This window comes from Carcharodon carcharias, chromosome 1 (assembly GCF_017639515.1).
Source record: "Carcharodon carcharias isolate sCarCar2 chromosome 1, sCarCar2.pri, whole genome shotgun sequence".
Taxonomy (NCBI): domain Eukaryota; kingdom Metazoa; phylum Chordata; class Chondrichthyes; order Lamniformes; family Lamnidae; genus Carcharodon; species Carcharodon carcharias.
In genome coordinates, this window is record NC_054467.1 from 229,342,874 (window position 1) to 229,363,267 (window position 20,394).

At 40.7% G+C, this 20,394-nt stretch overlaps 1 protein-coding gene across 3 annotated transcripts in view; it reads right to left on the reverse strand.

Annotated features, from left to right (window-relative positions):
- LOC121278418 (transforming acidic coiled-coil-containing protein 3-like) overlaps window positions 1–20,394 on the reverse strand; it is a 59,099-nt gene that overhangs the window by 20,333 nt on the left and 18,372 nt on the right. For 2 of the 3 annotated variants that reach the window (XM_041188822.1, XM_041188842.1), the window contains exons 5-11: window positions 18,610–19,930; window positions 10,158–10,212; window positions 9,001–9,214; window positions 4,192–4,250; window positions 3,113–3,231; window positions 2,200–2,263; window positions 1,546–1,698 (exon numbers count right to left, since the gene is read on the reverse strand). In XM_041188822.1, coding sequence (XP_041044756.1) covers window positions 1,546–1,698; window positions 2,200–2,263; window positions 3,113–3,231; window positions 4,192–4,250; window positions 9,001–9,214; window positions 10,158–10,212; window positions 18,610–19,930 — 1,985 coding nt within the window. The remainder of the gene's footprint in view (window positions 1–1,545; window positions 1,699–2,199; window positions 2,264–3,112; window positions 3,232–4,191; window positions 4,251–9,000; window positions 9,215–10,157; window positions 10,213–18,609; window positions 19,931–20,394) is intronic. The other variant, XM_041188833.1, reaches the window with a different exon arrangement.

Genomic DNA, 20,394 nt, shown 5'->3' on the forward strand with positions numbered 1-20,394 from the left:
GTGCAGAGGTATTACTGTAAGGCAAAAAAGCATAATTTTACTCATGGGTTTAGTGGTGGGGCATGCTGGCAAGGTCAGCATTATTCCCATCTCCTATTGTACTCAAGGTGGTGGTGAGGTGCTTTCTTCAATTACTGCAGTCCATGTGAATTATAGCTTTTTATCATGGGATTTGATAAATAGCCTACCAAGCACTCCATTGTGAGTCAACCACTTTGCTGTGGATTTGAAGTCACACAAGACAAACCGGTCAGGATGGCAGGTTTCCTTCCCCAAAAGGACATTATTGAATAAGACAAGTTGTTTTAAAATAAAATAAAAACATGGTAGTTTCATGGTTACTAATACTTTCAAAAAAACAAAACTAGCTTTTTCATTCCAGATTTAAATTTAAATTCCCAACTGCTACAATGGGATCTGAACATTTCTAGATTGGTCATGAGTATAGTAACCGCCAGTGTGCTATAATGCCCCCAGGATATATACATAGGGAAACTTTAATATTAAAAAAAAGGTGTCTTTGCACAATCCTCACATTGAGAATGCTGGAAAAACTTGGTCTTTGTCTCAAAGTGCAGACATCAGGGGAATTTCAAGAATTTAAAAATAATACAAATGGATTATATTGTGCATCTGGACAGGCCATTTGAACTAGACAAGTTGAGGAAAAGGAGGGTCATGCATAGATTAGATGTCAGGAAGCTTTTCCTTTACATAGAGCTTTGATGGTTGGAATAAGCTCAAGTACAAATTTGTTGCAACAGTTAATAAGCAGAAGTCTTTTGCTATGGCTAATATTGCTGCGTCAAGTACCTCATGGGTCACGGATCATCTTAAAAAGGAGCTCGTAAGGAATTCCCCCATCATGGGACTCGCATTGTCTGGTCTAAACAGTGGACTGCAGTTTGTTCAAATTCTTACTAAATATTTTTAAAAAGCAATGTCGCTGTAAAGAACAGTATGTTGCCAAAGCTTTTGCTTAGTACTCGGGGAAAAAAAACGCAAGAATGCCAAATTTCTCATGGTCACAACAATCTAAACTACAGGAAAAAAAATGCTAATTGGCTGAGGCATTGCCATGGAGAAAGCAGCAGGGAACTATGTGCTCCCCATAATTCATAAACAGGCCCATGGCTTGATGGATGTGATTCTGCAATTAGACACACTTAAAACAATCCTGCATGTGCTAATAGCTACACTAATAACCAATATAACAAATTAGTCAAGCTTGTAGCAAGGCTCATTTACACTTACTAGAAGCGACAAACATTCATATGCAGAGACCTGTTCTCTGCAAACAAGCCTTGCTCCATGGCAATGCCTTTGCCAGAGTTGATCTGCCAACCAATGAGCATCTCCTTGGTATAAATTGTGATCATTTGGAATTTTTGCATTTGTCCTGATGAGCGGAAGACAAAAAGCTTCAACATGTCTCTTTTCATTAATATTCTGTACTCCCAAAGAGCACTGTATGTAATTTTCATCTAAAACAAAAAGTCTTGAACCTTGGAAACAGAAAACCCTGACAAATCTATTGATACTTGCCTCTTCCTTTACAGCCAGAATTGCAGCATCCATGTCCTTCTGACTGTACTTAAGCACTTCAATAATGGCATCCTCAGTAGGAATGGCAACTGATGCAAAATCAGCTACTGGATTGATGATGGATTGGATGTCAGGGATCAAGGTAGTAATATCCTAAAACAGAAGCGCTTGCAGTAAGAAATTGCACAGATTCACAACTTTCAGGAACCATCATTTGTTTACACAAGTTTACCACCCATTTATCAGTACTATTTAAAGCTTCAGTAAGATTACAGGAGAAATATCTTATCACTCTCCCTTCTACTAGGGTCGAATTAATCTTAAATCGCTCATTTATGTTGCGCAAGTATTATTGTCGAAATGGGCAAGAAACAATCCAACTTTTTCTTCATAAAATCCAACTTTTTGATCTTAAAATGTCTTAGGGCATCCTGCTCTTATGAAAGGAACTATATAAATGCAAGTTTGAGTAACGGCCAAAATACATTTGTGTTGTATTATAAAATTGTATGACACTTGCTGTCAGTAGATTGACAAGTTAAGAGCCAACCTTGGGCAAAGATTTCAAGCTAAACAAAACCCTCAATGATTATGAAATGAAAAGGCTTAAGAATGTTTAATGAGAAATGTAATTTCAATGAAACAATTACTTACAACCAATTCTTCTGATTGCTCAGCATGCAGAGGTAGTCTGGTTTCAAGATCCACAACGCCAGAACTGGAGACAAAAAAATGCTTTTACATAAAAATGTTTTCCAACCCTATTTCCAAGTTTAGATGACTTCCCAATTTAAGCATCATCATTCCAACCTTCAATATCAACATTCAGTATCAGGTATATCAGATATCAAACCATGATGTCAAGTGGCAAGGCAGCAGTGACCTCATAATTAAGCGTAAGGCATAGCCCATCGGTACAACATTGATCACTCATACTCTAATACACCAGGCCTCTAAACAGGTAGGAGCACTCACTTGGAACAGGCTTTCTAAACATTTATGGTCACCATGGCAAATTTTTCCCCTGCATACAAGCCAGTAAAAAAAAACAGAAAAAGGAAGGAGTAAATAATATTTTGTCATTGATGAGATAGTAACCCAAAATAGAAAAAGTTAGCACACTTTCAACTGGACTTCAGTGAAACATCTTAAGTTGCCCAGTATTTGAACTTGTACAAAATGTTTATCCACTGATCATCCATCTGAAAGTCATTATTCATGTTAATTGTCTAAAGGAAGACACTTGTTTCCTCAACTGGTCATCTCCAATATCCTGTGACAAGAAATATTAACAAAAATCATGATTTTATACTGGCGAGAAACACCATGCCACAAGAGAAGAGAGTGGACCAAAATTAGATTTAAAAGAAATTCTACAAACTACATAAATTTCAGTGATTCGCTCCTATCTGAAATTACAGCTGAATTCAAAGTCATTAAGCAAGTCTTGGATATTGTAGATCCAGGTGTTCTAGTGATCTTTACTTTGAGTTCTCAAATGACAGGCAACTACAAAAATACTATACTGACCAGGCACAAAGATGAGGAAATTAAACAATTGATTTACCCATCAGTTGCTCGGTTAGTCAAACCGAGATTAGTCTCATTGTATCTAACAGGACTTTCTCTCAAAAGGGGATCAAACTTCAGGTAGAGAGATTGCTTTCTCAAAGCAGAAGCATGGAACTGAAAATAAAATAGATTACATTCAATTCTCAGTGTTTTATGTTTAAGAACTAGATGTTTACTCTTAATCAAGCAAGCACTACATAACCCTAGATGAATTTCTTCACCACTGAGGGACGAAGTATGTTATCTTACAATGCATGGCAAGACAAGATCTCGAATGAAGGCAACTGTACCAGAAATGCACCTGGGACCATCCTGCACATGCTGGAGCTCCAAAGTGGTATGCCACTATTAGAGTGAATTACAGACTAGCCCAATAGCAGTCAAATGACAGTTAATCAGTTGCCAATATTTTAATTGGCTGTGTTGGAAAGGAAGACCATTGATAAGTTTGTTGGGGTGGTCAGAGGGGGGAAGAGGAGATCTTAAATTCCCAGTATGTAATTTGCATTACTAGCATTCTGAAAACAATATCTAAAAAAATCTTTACACTTGTCTATCAAGGGAGAACCCCAGGGTTGAGAAACATTTAATGTGGGACTCAATTACTCAAGATAAATGGTGCACAAGCAATCACAATGACGATTTCATACATCCATATCTAAATCTCTTTCCAGTACTTCTTCCATTTGTCTAGACACAAAAACTTTTATAACTGAATATAGCATCAATAGTTGAAGTGAATACTAGTTAGAAAACTTCCACAAGTCAGCTGCTTCAATCCACTGAATGAAAGCAAGATTTACATTTAGTCAGAATGACAGCTGTATAAAACTCAACTGGAAAGCAGAAATGCAACACAGTTTTTAAAATAAACAGCTTTAAACCAAAGACAGGCATATTATCTCTACTATTATCCAGCATTCAATGAAATGTTTTCTGTGCAGGTAAATATGCCTATCTTCACATTATTTCAGTAATAACAGTGTGCATTTCAACATAAACAATTCACTAAAACTGAACCAACTCTTGAAATCTCAAGAGTACCTTCAAAACTAAACTAGTCTTCATACTTACTGAAGAGTGGCCAAACTGTTCCAGGTAATCAATTTCTATTGGTTGATTAAATGCTGGAACTGTAACAAAAAAAAGAGATCAAATTACAACAAATGTGGAAAACAAATTCAATCTCACCATAGTTTGAGAATTGAATTCAGTTCAAATACATTGAAATAAAAAGATAGCATCATATTCAATTTTACTGATGCCATCAGATTGTCATAAAAGCTTATATTGCTATTCTTGCCTCATCTGGCCTAGGTGTGCAACTCCAATGTGATTGGCTCAAATACCAGATGAAGAGGCCAAGCAAATTAATAATAAACTGCAACTAAAAAATTGTTTATGATGGTTCTTGAAGCCTGCCTTCAGGCAAGAGATGGGCACTAAGTGTTGGTCTTACTGGTGATGCCAATGAGAAAATGATTTGCATTTTCTGAAAAAGATACTAATGTCTGATCCATCAGTCCAAATTGCTCAGAGTATCAACTGCACTAGAAATATTGAGGCATTACTAACTCCACAAATTTGAGATTCACTTAGATTGTGGAGCGCGAGCAAGCAGCCCTGTATTTTGACATCCAATTTTAAAAGAATACCCTAACCAAAATTTCTCTCCCCCTCCCTCACTCGTGAAGTCAACTTCCTTGATGGGGTATGAATGTCTAGGTAACAGTCACCATTACTTTATCCTTCAATCACAAGCCACTAACAAATTTGAATGAAATAGATTGTAAACAACTAGTGTCTTTAATAAGGTGCTTGTATCAAGCCACAAAAAGCAAGCTTGACTCCCAGTTTGAAACAAAATAAATTACTAGAGTAAGTTTGAGATTTTTGCTTGCAAAACAAACTAGGTGGAGGAAGAAAAGGGTTCTCCTTGTTCCACTCAAGCACTTCCCTGGAACTCAACCATGCACCATTAGCAACAGGTTAGAGATGAGAGTTCAGCTCTTAAGGTTGCACTGACCATACTAAATAGAGATTGAGAGCTTTGAGCTGTTTATTAAAAAAGGTTTTCCAAACATTTGCAGAAATAAAAGCCTATAGCCCAGCTTAGCAAGTTTCAAAGGCAATGGTAGAATAGATTTCCCAAAGCCACTTAATGGATTCTTTTCAAACTGAAGAACCAACGACATTATAGTTGCATTCTGCATTCATACTACCCTCTCTCTAGAAAAAGCAGCTTGGGTTTTCTCCTCAAATGAAACCATATGGGTAGAACTTAAACAAAAAAGGTGCAATCACATTGCTGGGAGTGTACTATAGGCCCCCCAACCAGAGAAACAGAAGAGCAGATATGTAGGCAAATCTCAGAAAAAAGTGTAAAAATACTAGGGTAGGAATAGTGGGGGGATTTCAACTTCCCCAACATCAACTGGCTTAGTCATAGTGTGATAGGTTTAGAGGGAGCAGAATTCTTAAAATGCATCCAGGAGAGCTTTTTAAGCCAGTGCATAGAAGGTCCTACAAGACAGGGGGCGGTCCTGGACTTAATTTTAGGGAATTAAGCCAGGCAAGTGGTAGAGTTATCAGTGGGGGGGTCATTTTGCAGATTGTGATCATAACTCCGTTACATTCAAGGTTGTTATGGAAAAGGATGGGCCAGAATTAGAGTTCCAAATTGGGGGAAAGGCTGATTTTAATAAGATCAGATATGATTTGGCCAGAGAGTGGACTAGGAGCAGGTAGTTTTAGGTAAATCTGCATCAGAGCAGTGGGACTCATTCCTGTAAAGATAAAAGGATGGGGCCAACAAATCCAGGGAACCCTGGATGTTGAGGGATATACAGGATTGGATTAAGAGAAAAAGGGAGGATTATGGCAGAAACCGAGGGCTCAAACCAGCAGAAGCCCTGTAGGAGTAAAGAATGTGTAGGGTGGAAACTTAAAAAGGAAGTTAGGAGAGCAAAAAGGGGGTATGAAGAGTAGCAGGTAAAATAAAGGAAAATCCAAAGTTTTTTTTTACAAGTGCATTAAGAGTAAGAGGATAACTAGGGAAAGAGTAGGGCACATTAAGGAACATAGTGGTAATTTGTGTGGAGCTCGAAGACGTAGGTAGGGTTCTAAATGAATACTTTGTGTTGGTGCTCACAAGTGAGAGGGATGGCGTGGGTATGGAAATCAGGTAGAAGGACTGTGATATAATTAAAGAAATTAGTATAGAAAGGGAGATGGTTTGAAGCGGTTTGGCAGACTTAAAAGTAGATAAATCTCCAAGCTCAGATGAAATGTATCCCAGGCTGTTGAGTGAGGCAAGGTAGGAGATAGCAGGAGCACTGGCAATAATTTTCAATACCTCTCTGGCCACAGGAGAGGTGCCAGTGAACTGGAGGACAGCCAATGTGGTACCGTTATTGGGGGGGTGGGGGGGGGGGGGGGTAGTAGAAAAGAGAGAAAGGGATAAACCAGGGGACTATAGGCCAGTCAGTCTAACCTCAATGGTGGGGACACTATTGGAAGCAATTCTGAGGGACAGAATTAATCTACACTTGGAGAGGCAGGAGTTAATCAAGGACAGTCAGCATGGTTTTGTCTGACCAATTTGATTCAATTTTTTTGAAGAGATGACCAGGTGTGTAGATGAAGGCAATGCATTTGACATAGCCTACTTGGGCTTCAGCAAGGCTTTTGATAAGGTCCCACATGGGAGATTGATAACAAAGGTAAGAACCCATGGGATCCACGGACATTTGGATCCAGAATTGGCTGAGTGGCAGAAATCAGAGGGTGATGGTCGAGGGGTGTTTTTATGACTGGATGCCTGTGTCCAGTGGGGTTCCACAGGGATCGGTGTTGGGTCCCTTGCTGCTTGTGGTATATATAAGCGAGTTAGACTTGAATGTAGGAGGGTTGATAAGTAAGTTTGCGGATGACACGAAAATTGGTGGGGTGGTAAATAGTGAGGAGGATAGCCTTAGATTACAGGAGGATATAGACGAGCTGATCAGCGGCAAATGGAATTTAATCCAGATAAGTGTGAGGTGATGCACTTGGGCAGGACAAACAAAGCATGGGAATACACGATGAATGGTAGGATTCTGGGAAGTACCGAGGATCAGAGGAACTTTGGCGTGCATGTCCACCGGTCCCTTAAGGTAGGACAGGTAAATAAGGTGGTTAAGGTGGCATACGGGATACTTCCTTTTATTAGCCAAGGCATAGAATATAAGAGCAGGGAGGTTATGCTGGAACTGTATAAAATGCTGATTAGGCCACAGCTAGAGTATTGCGTGCAGTTCTGGAATCCGCATTGTAGGAAGGATGTGATTGCACAAGAGAGAGTGCAGAAGAGATTTACTAAGATGTTGTCTGGGCTGGAGAGTTTTAGTTACGAGGAGAGATTGGATAGACTGGGGTTATTTTCTATGGACCAGAGGAGATTGAGGGAGTCATGATTGAGGTATATAAAATTATGAGGGGCATAGATAGGGTACACAGGAAGGAATGTTTACCCTTGGTGGAGGGATCAATAACCAGGGGGCATAGATTTAAGGTAAGGGGCAGGACGTTTAGAGGGGATGTGAGGATGAACTTTTTCACCCAGAAGGTGATGGGAATCTGGAACTCACTGCCTGAAAGGGTGGTAGAGGCAGAAACCCTCATAACATTTTAGTAGTATTTGAATGTGCACTTGCGATGCCATGGCATACAAGGCTTTGGGCATCGTGCTAGAAAATGGGATTAGAATAGTTAGGTAGTTGTTTGACCAGCGCAAACTCAACAGGCCTAAGGGCTTTTGTCTGTGCTGTAGACCTCTATGACTCTATAACAATGACTTTGTTCTTTGCTTGAACTAACATTCATTACAAATGTTTTAAGATGATTACATTTTGGACTGCCTCTTAAATTTAAAAGGTAAAATAGAGTAAGTCAGTCATGGGATCTGCTAGGAGTTCTGCCAGACAGGCCTGTGGGGTTTGGTTATTATAGGGACACTGCCCCAGTTAAGACTTATTGACTCCATATGCTATATTTCACAGCTGAACACAGAGGCAGCTGTCTTGCCTAGTGTCAACTTAGGCTCCCATAAAGTCTGATTGAAAAGCCCAGGATACTAGACTGAAACATCAGTTACTGCAGTCTTTAGAAGGAAAAGGCTGTTTTTCTGTTAGTTTACCAGGCAGAACGCCGGTGGCAGCTAGTCCACTAGTCGAAGAGAAGGAACCCACAGCAATTCAAGGGCACTGGAAGATTTTCCCTCATGAGGCTGCAAGAAATAATCCAAGTGGGCCTTATTGTGGGAATTCTCAGGGGACATTAGATCTCAACAAAACAGGGAGCTGGTGAACCTGTTGGAAGTGACTTCAGACTATTTACTGAAAGGACTGTAATTTTGTGGACAGTGGGCTGTAAATATACACCCGTCAGGTTATTGATCACATTAAGACACAAGGGTTAATTTTCTGCAGTTTCAAGTTTTAGTTGCGTAATAAGTAACATTTAACAAATTAAAAAGCAACAACTAAAAGTCAAACTTGAAATGTTGTGTAATTTCTTTAAGTCGGTCACTGGTAATTCAAATTCCTTGTTTATTATTGGTCTCTATGGGAATCATAACATTTCACATGTTCATCATAGCTCCCACCTTGAGGGTTAGAAGCATCTTTCACCTGCTCCCACATGCCAAGCCAAGACCAATTTGCACACCACTGGTGTGACTAGCTACAGCGAAAACTGGACGTCACCTGGATTACAAATCTAAGATGCCCATTTATTGCAGTGAAATAGAATTAAACAAGAATCAAGAACCAGACCTCAAAAGTGCAGGATTTGAATGGCAAAACAGCAGTTTGATGAGGAAAAGCCAAGTACAACCAATCTTACTTTGGTCAGCGGGCCTGAATTCTTCAGCTTCATCTTCAATAATAGCATTACGGAATGCAGAGGATCCTGGCACAGAGTAGCCAAAGTCAATAACATCCAGTGGTTCCGTATCACTCATTGTTGATGGTACTCTGGCATCAGCAATTAATCTTTCTAAACCAATTGCCAGCCTGGTCTCAGTAACGTTTCCAGCAGTAGGTGAAGGGACACCATCCTAAAAGTGAATAAACTTCAAAATCATGGCCAACAATTATCTTCAGGAGCCACATGTAACCCAACATGATATATGGCACTGCTCATTTCTACAACTCAACTGGCAAACTTTAAACTGACCACATAACTACTGAATTTAAATATAGTTTGAACAGAAGGGACTTCTCTGGGGAAGATCATATGAAATAAGAGTAGCCATTTGGCCTACCAAGCTTGCTCTGTCATGCAATAAGATCATGGATGATCTGATCGTGGCCTTAACTCTACTTTCTTGCTTATGCTCCATAACCCCAGACTCCCTTGTAGATTAAATATCTGTAATTCAGCCTTGAATATATTCAATGACCCATCCTCCACTGCTCTCTCGGGAAGACAATTCCACAGGCTAAAGGCCCTAAAAAAAAATCATCTCCATCTTAAATGGGAGATCCCTCATTTGAGTTGTCTGCCCTGGTTTGAGAATCTCTCACAAGTGGATACATCCTCTCAGCGTCTAGCCTGTCAAGCCCTTTCAAAATCTTGTGTTTCAATAAGATCACCTTTCATTCTTCTAACTCCAATGAGTGCAGACCCAGCCTGCTCAGCCTTTCCTCATAAGGCAACCCCTTCATTTTAGGAATCAGCCAAGTGAACCTCTGAACAGCTTCCAATACCAAAACTGTACATGGTATTCCAGGTACAGTATTATCAGTACTGTTGTAGCAGAGTTCCCTACTTTTATACGTCACACCCCTTACAATAAATGCCAACATCCCATTTACCTTCCTTGCTGTACCTACATGCTTACTTAATGATTCATAATGAGGATACACAGGTCCCTCTGTACTGCAGCATTCAGTCATCTCATTTAAATAATATTCCACTTTTCATTCTTCCTGCCAAAGTGCACAATTTCATTTTCCCACCAAGTGTGTGCTGGAGATTCTGAAATTATTTTTACCCACCTGCGATAAAGGAATTGCTGAGACTTCCATCATGGGTTTAACTTTGCAAGTGCTCCTGTGAATATTGAAATGAATAAATTTAGGAGACAAAGCAATGGTCAATTTGGTAAGGAGAAGGGGGGAAAGGGGGGCTCAAAGTTGGAGATTTCCATTTTTGGAATGAGAAAAGAAGGAAAGAAAAGGGGGTCATAACTTATATCGACAACAGAATCACACAGTGCAGAAGAGGCCCTTCAGCCCATCAAGTCTGCACCTGACCTACCTACCTAATCCCATTTACCAGCACTTGGCCCATAGCCTTGAATGTTATGATGTGCCAAGTGCTCATCCAGGTACTTTTAAAGGAAGTGAGGCAACCCACCTCCACCACCCTCCCAGGCAGTGCATTCCAGACCGTCACCACCCTCTGGGTAAAAAAGTTTTTCCTCACACTCCACCACCCCCCCTCAAACCTCCTGCCCTCACCTTGAACTTATGCCCCTCGTGACTGACCCTTCAACTAAGGGGAATAGCTGCTCCCTATCCACCCTGTCCATGCCCCTCAATCTTGTACACTTCAGTCAGGTCGCCTCTCAGTCTTCTCTGCTCCAACGAAAACAACCCAAGTCTATCCAACCTCTCTTCATAACTTAAATGTTTCATCCCAGGCTACACCCTGGTGAATCTCCTCTGCACCCCATCCAGTGCAATCACATCCTTCCTATAATGTGGCAACCAAAACTGCACACAGTATTCCAGCTGTGGCCTCACCAAGATTCCATACAACTCCAACATGACCTCCCTACTTTTGTAATCTATGCCTCGATTGATAAAGGCAAGTGTCCCATATGCCTTTTTCACCATGCCACTAACATGCCCCTCTGTCTTCAGAGATCTATGGACACACACACCAAGGTCCCTTCATTCCGCAAATTTACTAATCCTACCCCCCCACATAGCCATCCATGTCATTTATATAAATGACAAATAATGGGGGACCCAGCACAGATTCTTGTGGTATGCCACTGGACACTGGCTTCCAGTCACTAAAGCAGCCTTCTATCATCACAAAAACAGAATTACCTGGAAAAACTCAGCAGGTCTGGCAGTATCAGCGGAGAAGAAAAGAGTTGACGTTTCGAGTCCTCATGACCCTTCGACAGAACTTGAGTTCGAGTCCAAGAAATAGTTGAAATATAAGCTGGTTTAAGGTGTGTGTGTGGGGGGCGGAGAGAGAGAGAGAGAGAGAAGTGGAGGGGGTTGGTGTGGTTGTAGGGACAAACAAGCAGTGATAGAAGCAGATCATCAAAAGATGTCAACAACAATAGTATAAAAGAACACATAGGTGTTAAAGTTAAAGTTGGTGATATTATCTAAACGAATGTGCTAATTAAGAATGGATGGTAGGGCACTCAAGGTATAGCTCTAGTGGGGGTGGGGAGAGCATAAAAGATGTAAAAAAATAAATAAATTTTTTTTTTTCTTTTTCTCTTTTTATAATGGAAATAGGTGGGAAAAGGAAAATCTATATAATTTATTGGAAAAATTATAATAAATTATATAGATTTTCCTTTTCCCACCTATTTCCATTATAAAAAGAGAAAAAGAAAAAAAAAAATTATTTTTTTTTTTACATCTCTTATGCTCTTCCCACCCCCACTAGAGCTATACCTTGAGTGCCCTACCATCCATTCTTAATTAGCACATTCGTTTAGATAATATCACCAACTTTAACTTTAACACCTATGTGTTCTTTTGTATTATTGTTGTTGACATCTATTGATGATCTGCTTCTATCACTGCTTGTTTGTCCCTACAACCACACCCCCAGCACCCCCCCTCCACCTCTCTCTCTCCGCCCCCCCCACACACACACCTTAAACCAGCTTATATTTCAACTATTTCTTGGACTCGAACTCAAGTTCTGTCGAAGGGTCATGAGGACTCGAAACGTCAACTCTTTTCTTCTCCGCCGATGCTGCCAGACCTGCTGAGTTTTTCCAGGTAATTCTGTTTTTGTTTTTGTTTTGGATTTCCAGCATCCGCAGTTTTTTTGTTTTTACTTCTATCATCACCCTCTGCCTCCTACAACAAAGCAACTAAGCCAATTTTGAATCCAACTTATCAAATTACTCTGTATCCCATGTGCCTTTGCCTTCTTTATAAGTCTCCCATGTGGGACCTCGTCAAAGGCTTTGCTGAAATCCATATAAACTACATCAACTGCACAACCTTCATCTACACACCCAGTCACCTCCTCAAAAATTCAATCAAATTTGTTAAGCTTGACCTCCCTCTGACAAAGCCATGCTGACTATCCCTGATCAAACCTTGCCTCTCCAAGTGGAGATAGACTCTCTCCTTCAGAAATTTTCCCCAATAGTTTCCCTACCACTGACGTGAGACTCACTGGTCTGTAGTTCCCTGACTTATCTCTACTACCCTTCTTAAATAGCGAAACCGCGTTAGCTGTTCTCCAGTCCTCTGGCACCTCCCCCGTGGCCAGAGAGGAATTAAAGATTTGGCTCCTTCCCTCAGCAGTCTGGGGCACAAATCATCCTGACCTGGAGATTTATCCACTTTTAAGCCTGCCAACACCACCTCCAATACCTTTTCACTCCCAGACACAGGTGGGAAATCTAATCATAAGCACTAAATGGGAGCAAGAGCACAGGAAAAGCAATTTTTAGTCACATCAAGCATGGCCACAACCACCAATTTTAAAAATTACAATATTTAGGACTCAGGGACAGCTTACATGGGGATGGCTCAACTCTGGAGCAAAGAATAGGAAGCTCCTCAACAGTAAAAAATATTAATGGACTTGCTGAAAATTCTCTCCCTCTTTCCATAGAGGCAAAAATGTTAATATTTGCACACTGGCAGACAAAACGTAACAGCGCGTGCAAAACTCAAGACAGGAATCGGGGGAATTGGAGGTGGAACATTACTTTTAAGGCCAGGTGCTAGTCTAAATATTGACCATCTTAGTCAGGATTATTGATTCTATTTTCCATGGTTTTAACTGGCAGTGTATTTTCCTAGGCTGAATTCAAATTCTACGAAGATATTCCACCTTCAGTATGCATAAAATAAAATCATTTTTGCAGGTCAACCAAGGGGAAAATTATGGTGGTGCTGTGTTAATATCACTGGACTAGTAATGCAGAGACCCAGGCTAATGCTCTGGGAACGCTTTTGAATCCCACAGCAGCTGGCGGAATTTAAATTCAATTAATTAATTCTGGAAATTAAAAAAAGTTAGTCTCAGTAATCACAACCATGAAACTACTAATTGTTAAAAACTCAAATGGATCACCAATGTCCTTTAGGGAAGGAAATTTGCTGTACTTTCCTGGTCTAGCCTACATGTGTCTCCAGATCTACAGCAATGTGGTTGACTCTCAATTGTCCTCTGAAATGGCCTTACAAGCAATTTAAGGCAATTAAGGATGGACAACAAATGCTGGCCTTCCCAGTGACACCCACATCTCAAAGGAATAACTAAAAACAAAAGCTTCTTTATTCCTTCTCTAGTTGCTTAACTTATACTGATTAAAATAGAAAAAATACTGTTAGAATTCATTCTGTGGCTCTGGGCATCATTGGCAAAGTCAACATTCCAACCTGATTTTCTCATGAATAGGTGGTAAAAGTGAGATGCATTCAAATGCTTGCAGCCTGTGGTGGAAGTACTTCCAGTGTTGTCAAGTAGTAGCTCTAGGTTTTGACCATGACCAGGAAGGAACAGTAATTTAATGAATTTGGTGTTCTCTCACACAGTACCCAAATGTTATCAGGAATACAGCCTTCCTTTATCCTTGTCAGTTTTTAAGAAACCAAGTGCCACAAAACAGATCTCAGGATGTTAAGCAGGCATCAATTGGTTACCTTTTCAAAAGATCTGGACTTGAAAATGGACAAGTTATTCAAAGCCCATTCCCCAAGAGTGATTAAATCAATGTGCAGGCAAAAGTTAGAAAACTAGGCCCACTACACAAGGTTAAAAACAACTCTAAAGCCACAAAGGATGCAGTGGCTTCCATTCGCAATCTCAGATCACAAGGCTTACATGAGGTGGGCAGAAGGACAATGCAGGAGTGCAGTTTAGGATTAGACACCCATTCACAAAACATGCAGAAACACAGACATGAATAGCTTAACAGTAGGTTCAATTGACATTAGAGGCCAAACTTCTACACATGCTGCCTTAATTATATGTCTCGGGCGGAGGTGGGGGGGTTGCCAGTAGCCCGGTGGTAACATTACTGGACTAGTAATCCAGAGAGCCCAGCCAAAAGCTTCAGAGGCACCAGTTTAGATGTCACCATGACAGCTGGGGCCATTTAAAAATAAATAAATCTGGAATAAAATACTACAGATAGTCTCAGTAAAAAAAATCCATCTGGTTCACTAATGTTTCCCAGGAAGGAAATCAGCAGATCTTACCCCTGCCTGGCCTACATAACGCCAGATCCATAATAGTGTGGTTAACTGTGAGTCTATGATTGCAACTATTTCACTGTAATGGCTAAGTGACAGGGTTGTTAGTGTCTGGCATTCTCTACTCCAGAGAGTATTGGAGGCTGGGTCATTGAATATATTTAAGGCTGGGTTAGACAAATTTTTGATCTAAGGGACTGGAGGTTAGAGGGAGAAGGGAAGAAATCAGCAGGGAAGGAGTCAAGGAAACAATCAGATCAAGCTTGACCTTATTCAAAGGTGGAGAAGGCTTGAGGGGCTGAATGGCCTCTTCCTACTCCTATTTTATGATCCCATAACACTTAACTGCCCTCTGAAATGACATGGCAAGTCATTCAGTTGTATCAAACTACTACAGGAGAAAAAATGCTGTGGTGCAACAACACCACATCAACTGCAGTGATTCAAGGTGACTCACCGCCACCTTCAAGGGCAATAAACGCTGGCATTGTCAGCAATCGCCATATTCTCTGAACAAAAAAATTTAATAGTAATCATCAATTTCCAGATTAGAGAATGAATTGGTGCAAGGCCATGAAGAAAATCAACTTCACAATCCTGCAGAATGCGTTTAAAAAGTCTAAAGCATTATACCCACAACCCTAACTGCTGATATCCAAGTGTGCCACCATATGTCCTATGAGTGAAAATTGTTTCAGTCCCACTGTTACTGAACATGTCAGATCTAGGATCTAACTTAAATGTGCACTGCTAATGATGATAATAGAGGAGGAAGAGGAAGAGGGACACATCGAAAGAGTAGGCCATTCGGCCCTTCGAGCCTGCTCAGCCATTATGATCATGGCTAATCATCTAACTCAATAGCCTGCTCCCACTTTTTCCCCATATCCTTTGAGCCCTTTCGCCCCAAGAGCTATATCTAACTCCTTCTTGAAAACATACAATGTTTTGACCTCAACTACTTTGTGGTAGCGAATTCCACAGGCTCACCGCTCTCTGGGTGAAGAAATTTCTCATCTCAGTCCTAAATGGTCTACCCCATATCCTCAGAACGTGACCCCTGGTCCTGGGCTCCCTCACCATCGGGAACATCCTTCCTGCATCAACCCTGTCTAGTCCTGTTAGAATTTTATAGGTTTCTATGAGATACCCCCGTCATTCTTCTGAACTCCAGCGAATATAATTCTAATTGACTCAATGTCTCTTCATATGTCAGTCCCGCCATCCCAGGAATCAGTCTGGTAAACCTTCGCTGCACTCCCTCTATACCAAGAATATCCTTCCTCAGATAAGACCAAAACTGCACACAATATTCCAGGTGTGGTCTCACCAAGGCCTTGTATAATTGCAGCAAGACATCCCTGCTCCTGTACTTGAATCCTCTCGCTATGAAGGCCAGCATACCATTTGCCTTCTTTACCGCCTGCTGCATCTGCATGCTTACCTTCAGTGACTGGTGTACGAGGACACCCAGGTCTCGTTGCACATTTCCCTCTCTCAATTTATAGCCAGATAATAATCTGCCTTCCTGTTTTTGCTACCAAAGTGGATAACCACTTATCCACTTTATATTGCATCTGCCATGCATTTGCCCACTCACTCAGCTTGTCCAAATCACACTGAAGCATCTCTGCATCCTCCTCACAGCTCACCCGCCCACCCAGCTTTGTGTCATCTGCAAATTTGGAGATATTACATTTAGTTCCCTCATCTAAATCATTAATATATATTGTGAATAACTGGGGTCCCAGCACTGATCCCTGCGGTACCCAACTAGTCACTGCCTGCCATTCGGAAAAAGACCTGTTTATTCCCACTATTTGTCTCCTGTCTGCCAATCAGTTTTCTTTCCATCTTCATACACTATCCCCAATCCCATGCACTTTAATTTTACACGCAAATCTCTTACGTGGGACTGTGTCAAAAGCCTTCTGAAAATCCAAATAAACCACATCCACTGACTCCCCCTCATCAACTCCACTAGTTACATTCTTGAAAAATTCCAGTAGATTTGTCAAGCATAATTTCCCTTTTGTAAATCCATGCTGACTCTGTCCAATTCTACCACTGTTTTCCAAGTGCTCAGCTATTAAATCTTTTATAATGGACTCTAGAATTTTCCCCACTATCAACATCAGGCTGGTCTGTAATTCCCTTTTTTCTCTCTATCTCCCTTTTTAAATAGTGGGGTTACATTAGCTACCTTCCAATCTGTAGGAAATGCTCCCGAGTCCAAAGAACTCAGAAGATATCCACCTACTATTTCTAGAGCCATTTCCTTAAGTACTCTGGGATGTAGATTCAGGCCCTGGGGATTTATCAGCCTTCAATCCCATCAATTTCTCCAACACCATTTCCCTATTAACTGATTTCTTTCAGTTCCTCCTTCTCATTAAACCCTGTGTTCCCAAACATTTCTGGTGTGCTATTTGTGTCCTCCTTTGTGAAGACAGAACCAAAATACGTATTTAGTTGGTCAGCCATTTCTTTGTTCCCCATTATAAACTCCCGTTTCAGACTGTAAGGGACCTACATTTGTCTTCACCAATCCTTTTCTCTTCACATACCTATAGAAACTTTTACAGTCAGTTTTTATGTTTCCCGCAAGTTTATTCTCATACTCTATTTTCCCCTTCTTAGTCAATCCCTTCGCCCTCATATGCTGAATTCTAAACTGCTCCCAATCCTCAGGGCTGTGAATGTTTTTTAAGCCAATTTGTATGCCTTTTCCTTGGATCTAATACTTTCTCTAATTTCCCTTGTAAGCCATGGTTTGGCCACCTTTCCTATTTTACTTTTGCGCCAGACAGGAATAAACAATTGTTGCAGTTCACCCATGCGCTCTTTGAACGTTTGCCATTGCTTATCCACTGTCATCCCTTTAAGTAACGTTTCCCAATCCATCATAGCCAACTCGGGTCTCATACCATTGTAGTTTCTTTTATTAAGATTCAAGACCCTAGTCTCAGAATCAACTATACCACTCTCCATCTTGATGAAGAGTTCTATCATATTATGGTCGCTCATCCCCAAGGGGCCTCGCACAACTAGATTGCCAATTATTCCTTTCTGATTACACAATACCCAGTCCAGGATGGCCTGTTCTCTAGTTGGTTCCTCAACGTATTGGTCCAGAAAACCATCCCATATACACTCCAGGAATTCCTCCTCTACGGTATTGCTGCTAATTTGATTTGTCCAATCGATATGCAGATTAAAGCCACCCATAATTACAGATGTTCCTTTATTGCATGCATCTCTAATTTCCTGTTTAATGCCATTCCCAACATCACCACTACAGTTGGGGGTCTACATACAACCCCCACTAACGTTTTTTGCCCCTTAGTGTTTCTCAGCTCTACCTAGGCAGATTCCACATCGTTGGAGCTAATATCTTTCTTCACTATTGCACTCATTTCCTCTTTAACCAGCAATGCAACTCCACCGCCTTTTCCTTTTTGTCTGTCCTTCCTAAATCCTGAATACCCCTGGATGTTCGGTTCCCATCCCTCGTCACCCTGCAGCCATGTTTCCATAATCCCGACTATACTATACCTGTTTACATCTATTTGTGCAGTTAATTAATCCATTTTAATGTGAATGCTCCTTGCGTTAAGGCACAAAGCCTTAATGCTTGTCTTTTTAACATCACTTGTCCCGTTCCCACTATTTTTCACTCTGGCTCCGTTTGATTCTTGCCCTTGATTTCTCTGCCTATCACTTTTCTTATTCCCCTTTCTGTCTTTTGTTCTTGTCCTTGATTCCCCTTCTCTGACTCATTGCATAGGTTTCCATCCTCCTGTCATTTTAGTTTAAATGCTCCCCAACCATTCTAGCAAATATTCCCCCTAGGACATCAGTCCCGGTCCTGCTCAGGTGTAACCCGTCCAGTTTGTACTGGTCCCACCTCCCCCAGAACCAGCCCCAATGTCCCAGGAAAGGAGGGGATATCTTGGCAGCAAGGAGAGAAAGTACATTTAGGAAATTATTTCTACTTAAATTTCTGCATATTTTAGATCAATCCACTCACTTTTTGGAAGGTTGCTTGACAGTCGTAGTAGGAACTTCATTAGTGTTAATTGTCTCAGCAAAACCTGTTGGCTCCTGTACCTCATCCATTTCTTTTATATAAGGCTCCATATTTTCTACTGAATCTGATATACACAGACCATCAGAATTGGGTGCTGACAGTTTAGCTGAACTGGAAGAATTACCAATTTCAGAACCTTCATCTGGCCTCTGCAGCTGATCCATTTCTTTTGCATTAGGCTCCACATCAGCTACTGAAACTGGTGTACACAGTCCATCAGAATTGGTTGTTGGTAATTTAGATGAACTGGAAGAATTACCAATTTTAGAACCTTCATCTGGCCTCTGCAGCTGATCCATTTCTTTTGCATTAGACTCCACATCATCTACTGAATCTGGTGTACACAGTCCATCAGAATTGGTTGTTGGTAATTTAGATGAACTGGGAGAATTACCAATTTTAGAGCCTCCGCCAAAAGGATTAAAATTTGGGTTATCCAGTTTGTCCCACTCAATGTTGTACGCCATCTTCGGGACTAAAGCATCATCAGAACCAGTTTTTGCATTCTGCTTTGCAGCTTCCTTAGTCTGCTTTTCTGATCTGCCATTTATCATCTTCTTTGTAGTCACACCTGGCTTTTTAAGCTGCAACTGGCCTCCTGGTCTGTTCCCCAACTTTTTTGGTGGGGGCTTCTCACCTTCAACACAACCATTGTTGAATTCAATCTCCAACCTCACTGGTTGCATTAAGTCAACAACTTTTGCATTTTGAGACAATTGATTATGCCCAGGTGGCACATTGGGAAGTTTTGGCCCTCCTGTTTGGAATGGGGTAATAAAAAAGTCAATATTGTTAGAATCAAGATTGAGAGTATCTTTTGGGTGAAGTTGTGAAATTTGCACCTTTTTCTGAGTTGCACTATGATCCACCTTCTCAAGACAGTCTTCCTCATAGTTGGATGATGTCTGTGATATGATCACCTCACAGTTCTGTTCAATGTTGCTTTGACTTTCCACCTGTTGGAAATCTTTTGATACACTTGTACCATGATCTGCATTGCTGTTGGAGGGAGAGAGTTTTGACAGATGTGTAGTTTTGTTAGGCAGTGTTTGGTCATTCACTGAGAAAATCTCAGTATGTTGTTCCAGACAGTCAAGCTCCGTGTCAGTCAATTTCTTTGCCGGGGAGTTTAAGATCTTGGACACACCCTGAAAAGGGTTTATTGCATTGAGCATATCAAAATCAAGCGTATATGTTCCTCTGGACGAAATATGCTCTTCATCCCCAAGTCCAACATCATTGGCAGTAGTTGGTTTGGCCTCTGACAATAGCAAATAAAATTATAATTCCAAAGGTCAGACACCATTATGCTACACCCAATTGTTCAGAAAAAAGTCTGCAAATTAATGTCTTAGCATATTCCAAAATCTAACCTTCAATTTTGTTTTTGCCAAACGCCCATAACAAAAAGTTGAAGTCAGTTTTAAGAAGGAATTTATAGTACAACAGAAGTGAAATCCGTGTCAAGTAAATTGAAATCAAAGATTGGCAGGCAACAATAGGATGCTTTTAAAAAGATGGTTAGGTACTGTCAAAAGTACATTCTCACACAGGGGAAAACAGGTGGGGCAATCAAAACAGAGCTCCCTGGATTGAGAGTGTGTAGGATGAAGCAGGAAAGGGATTTATGGCTGTTGTCAGGTTGATAAGTGAGAACCACGATGACTATAGAGATTTCAGAGGGGAATTGAAAAAGGAATTGGAAAAACAAAGTATGAGAAGAAA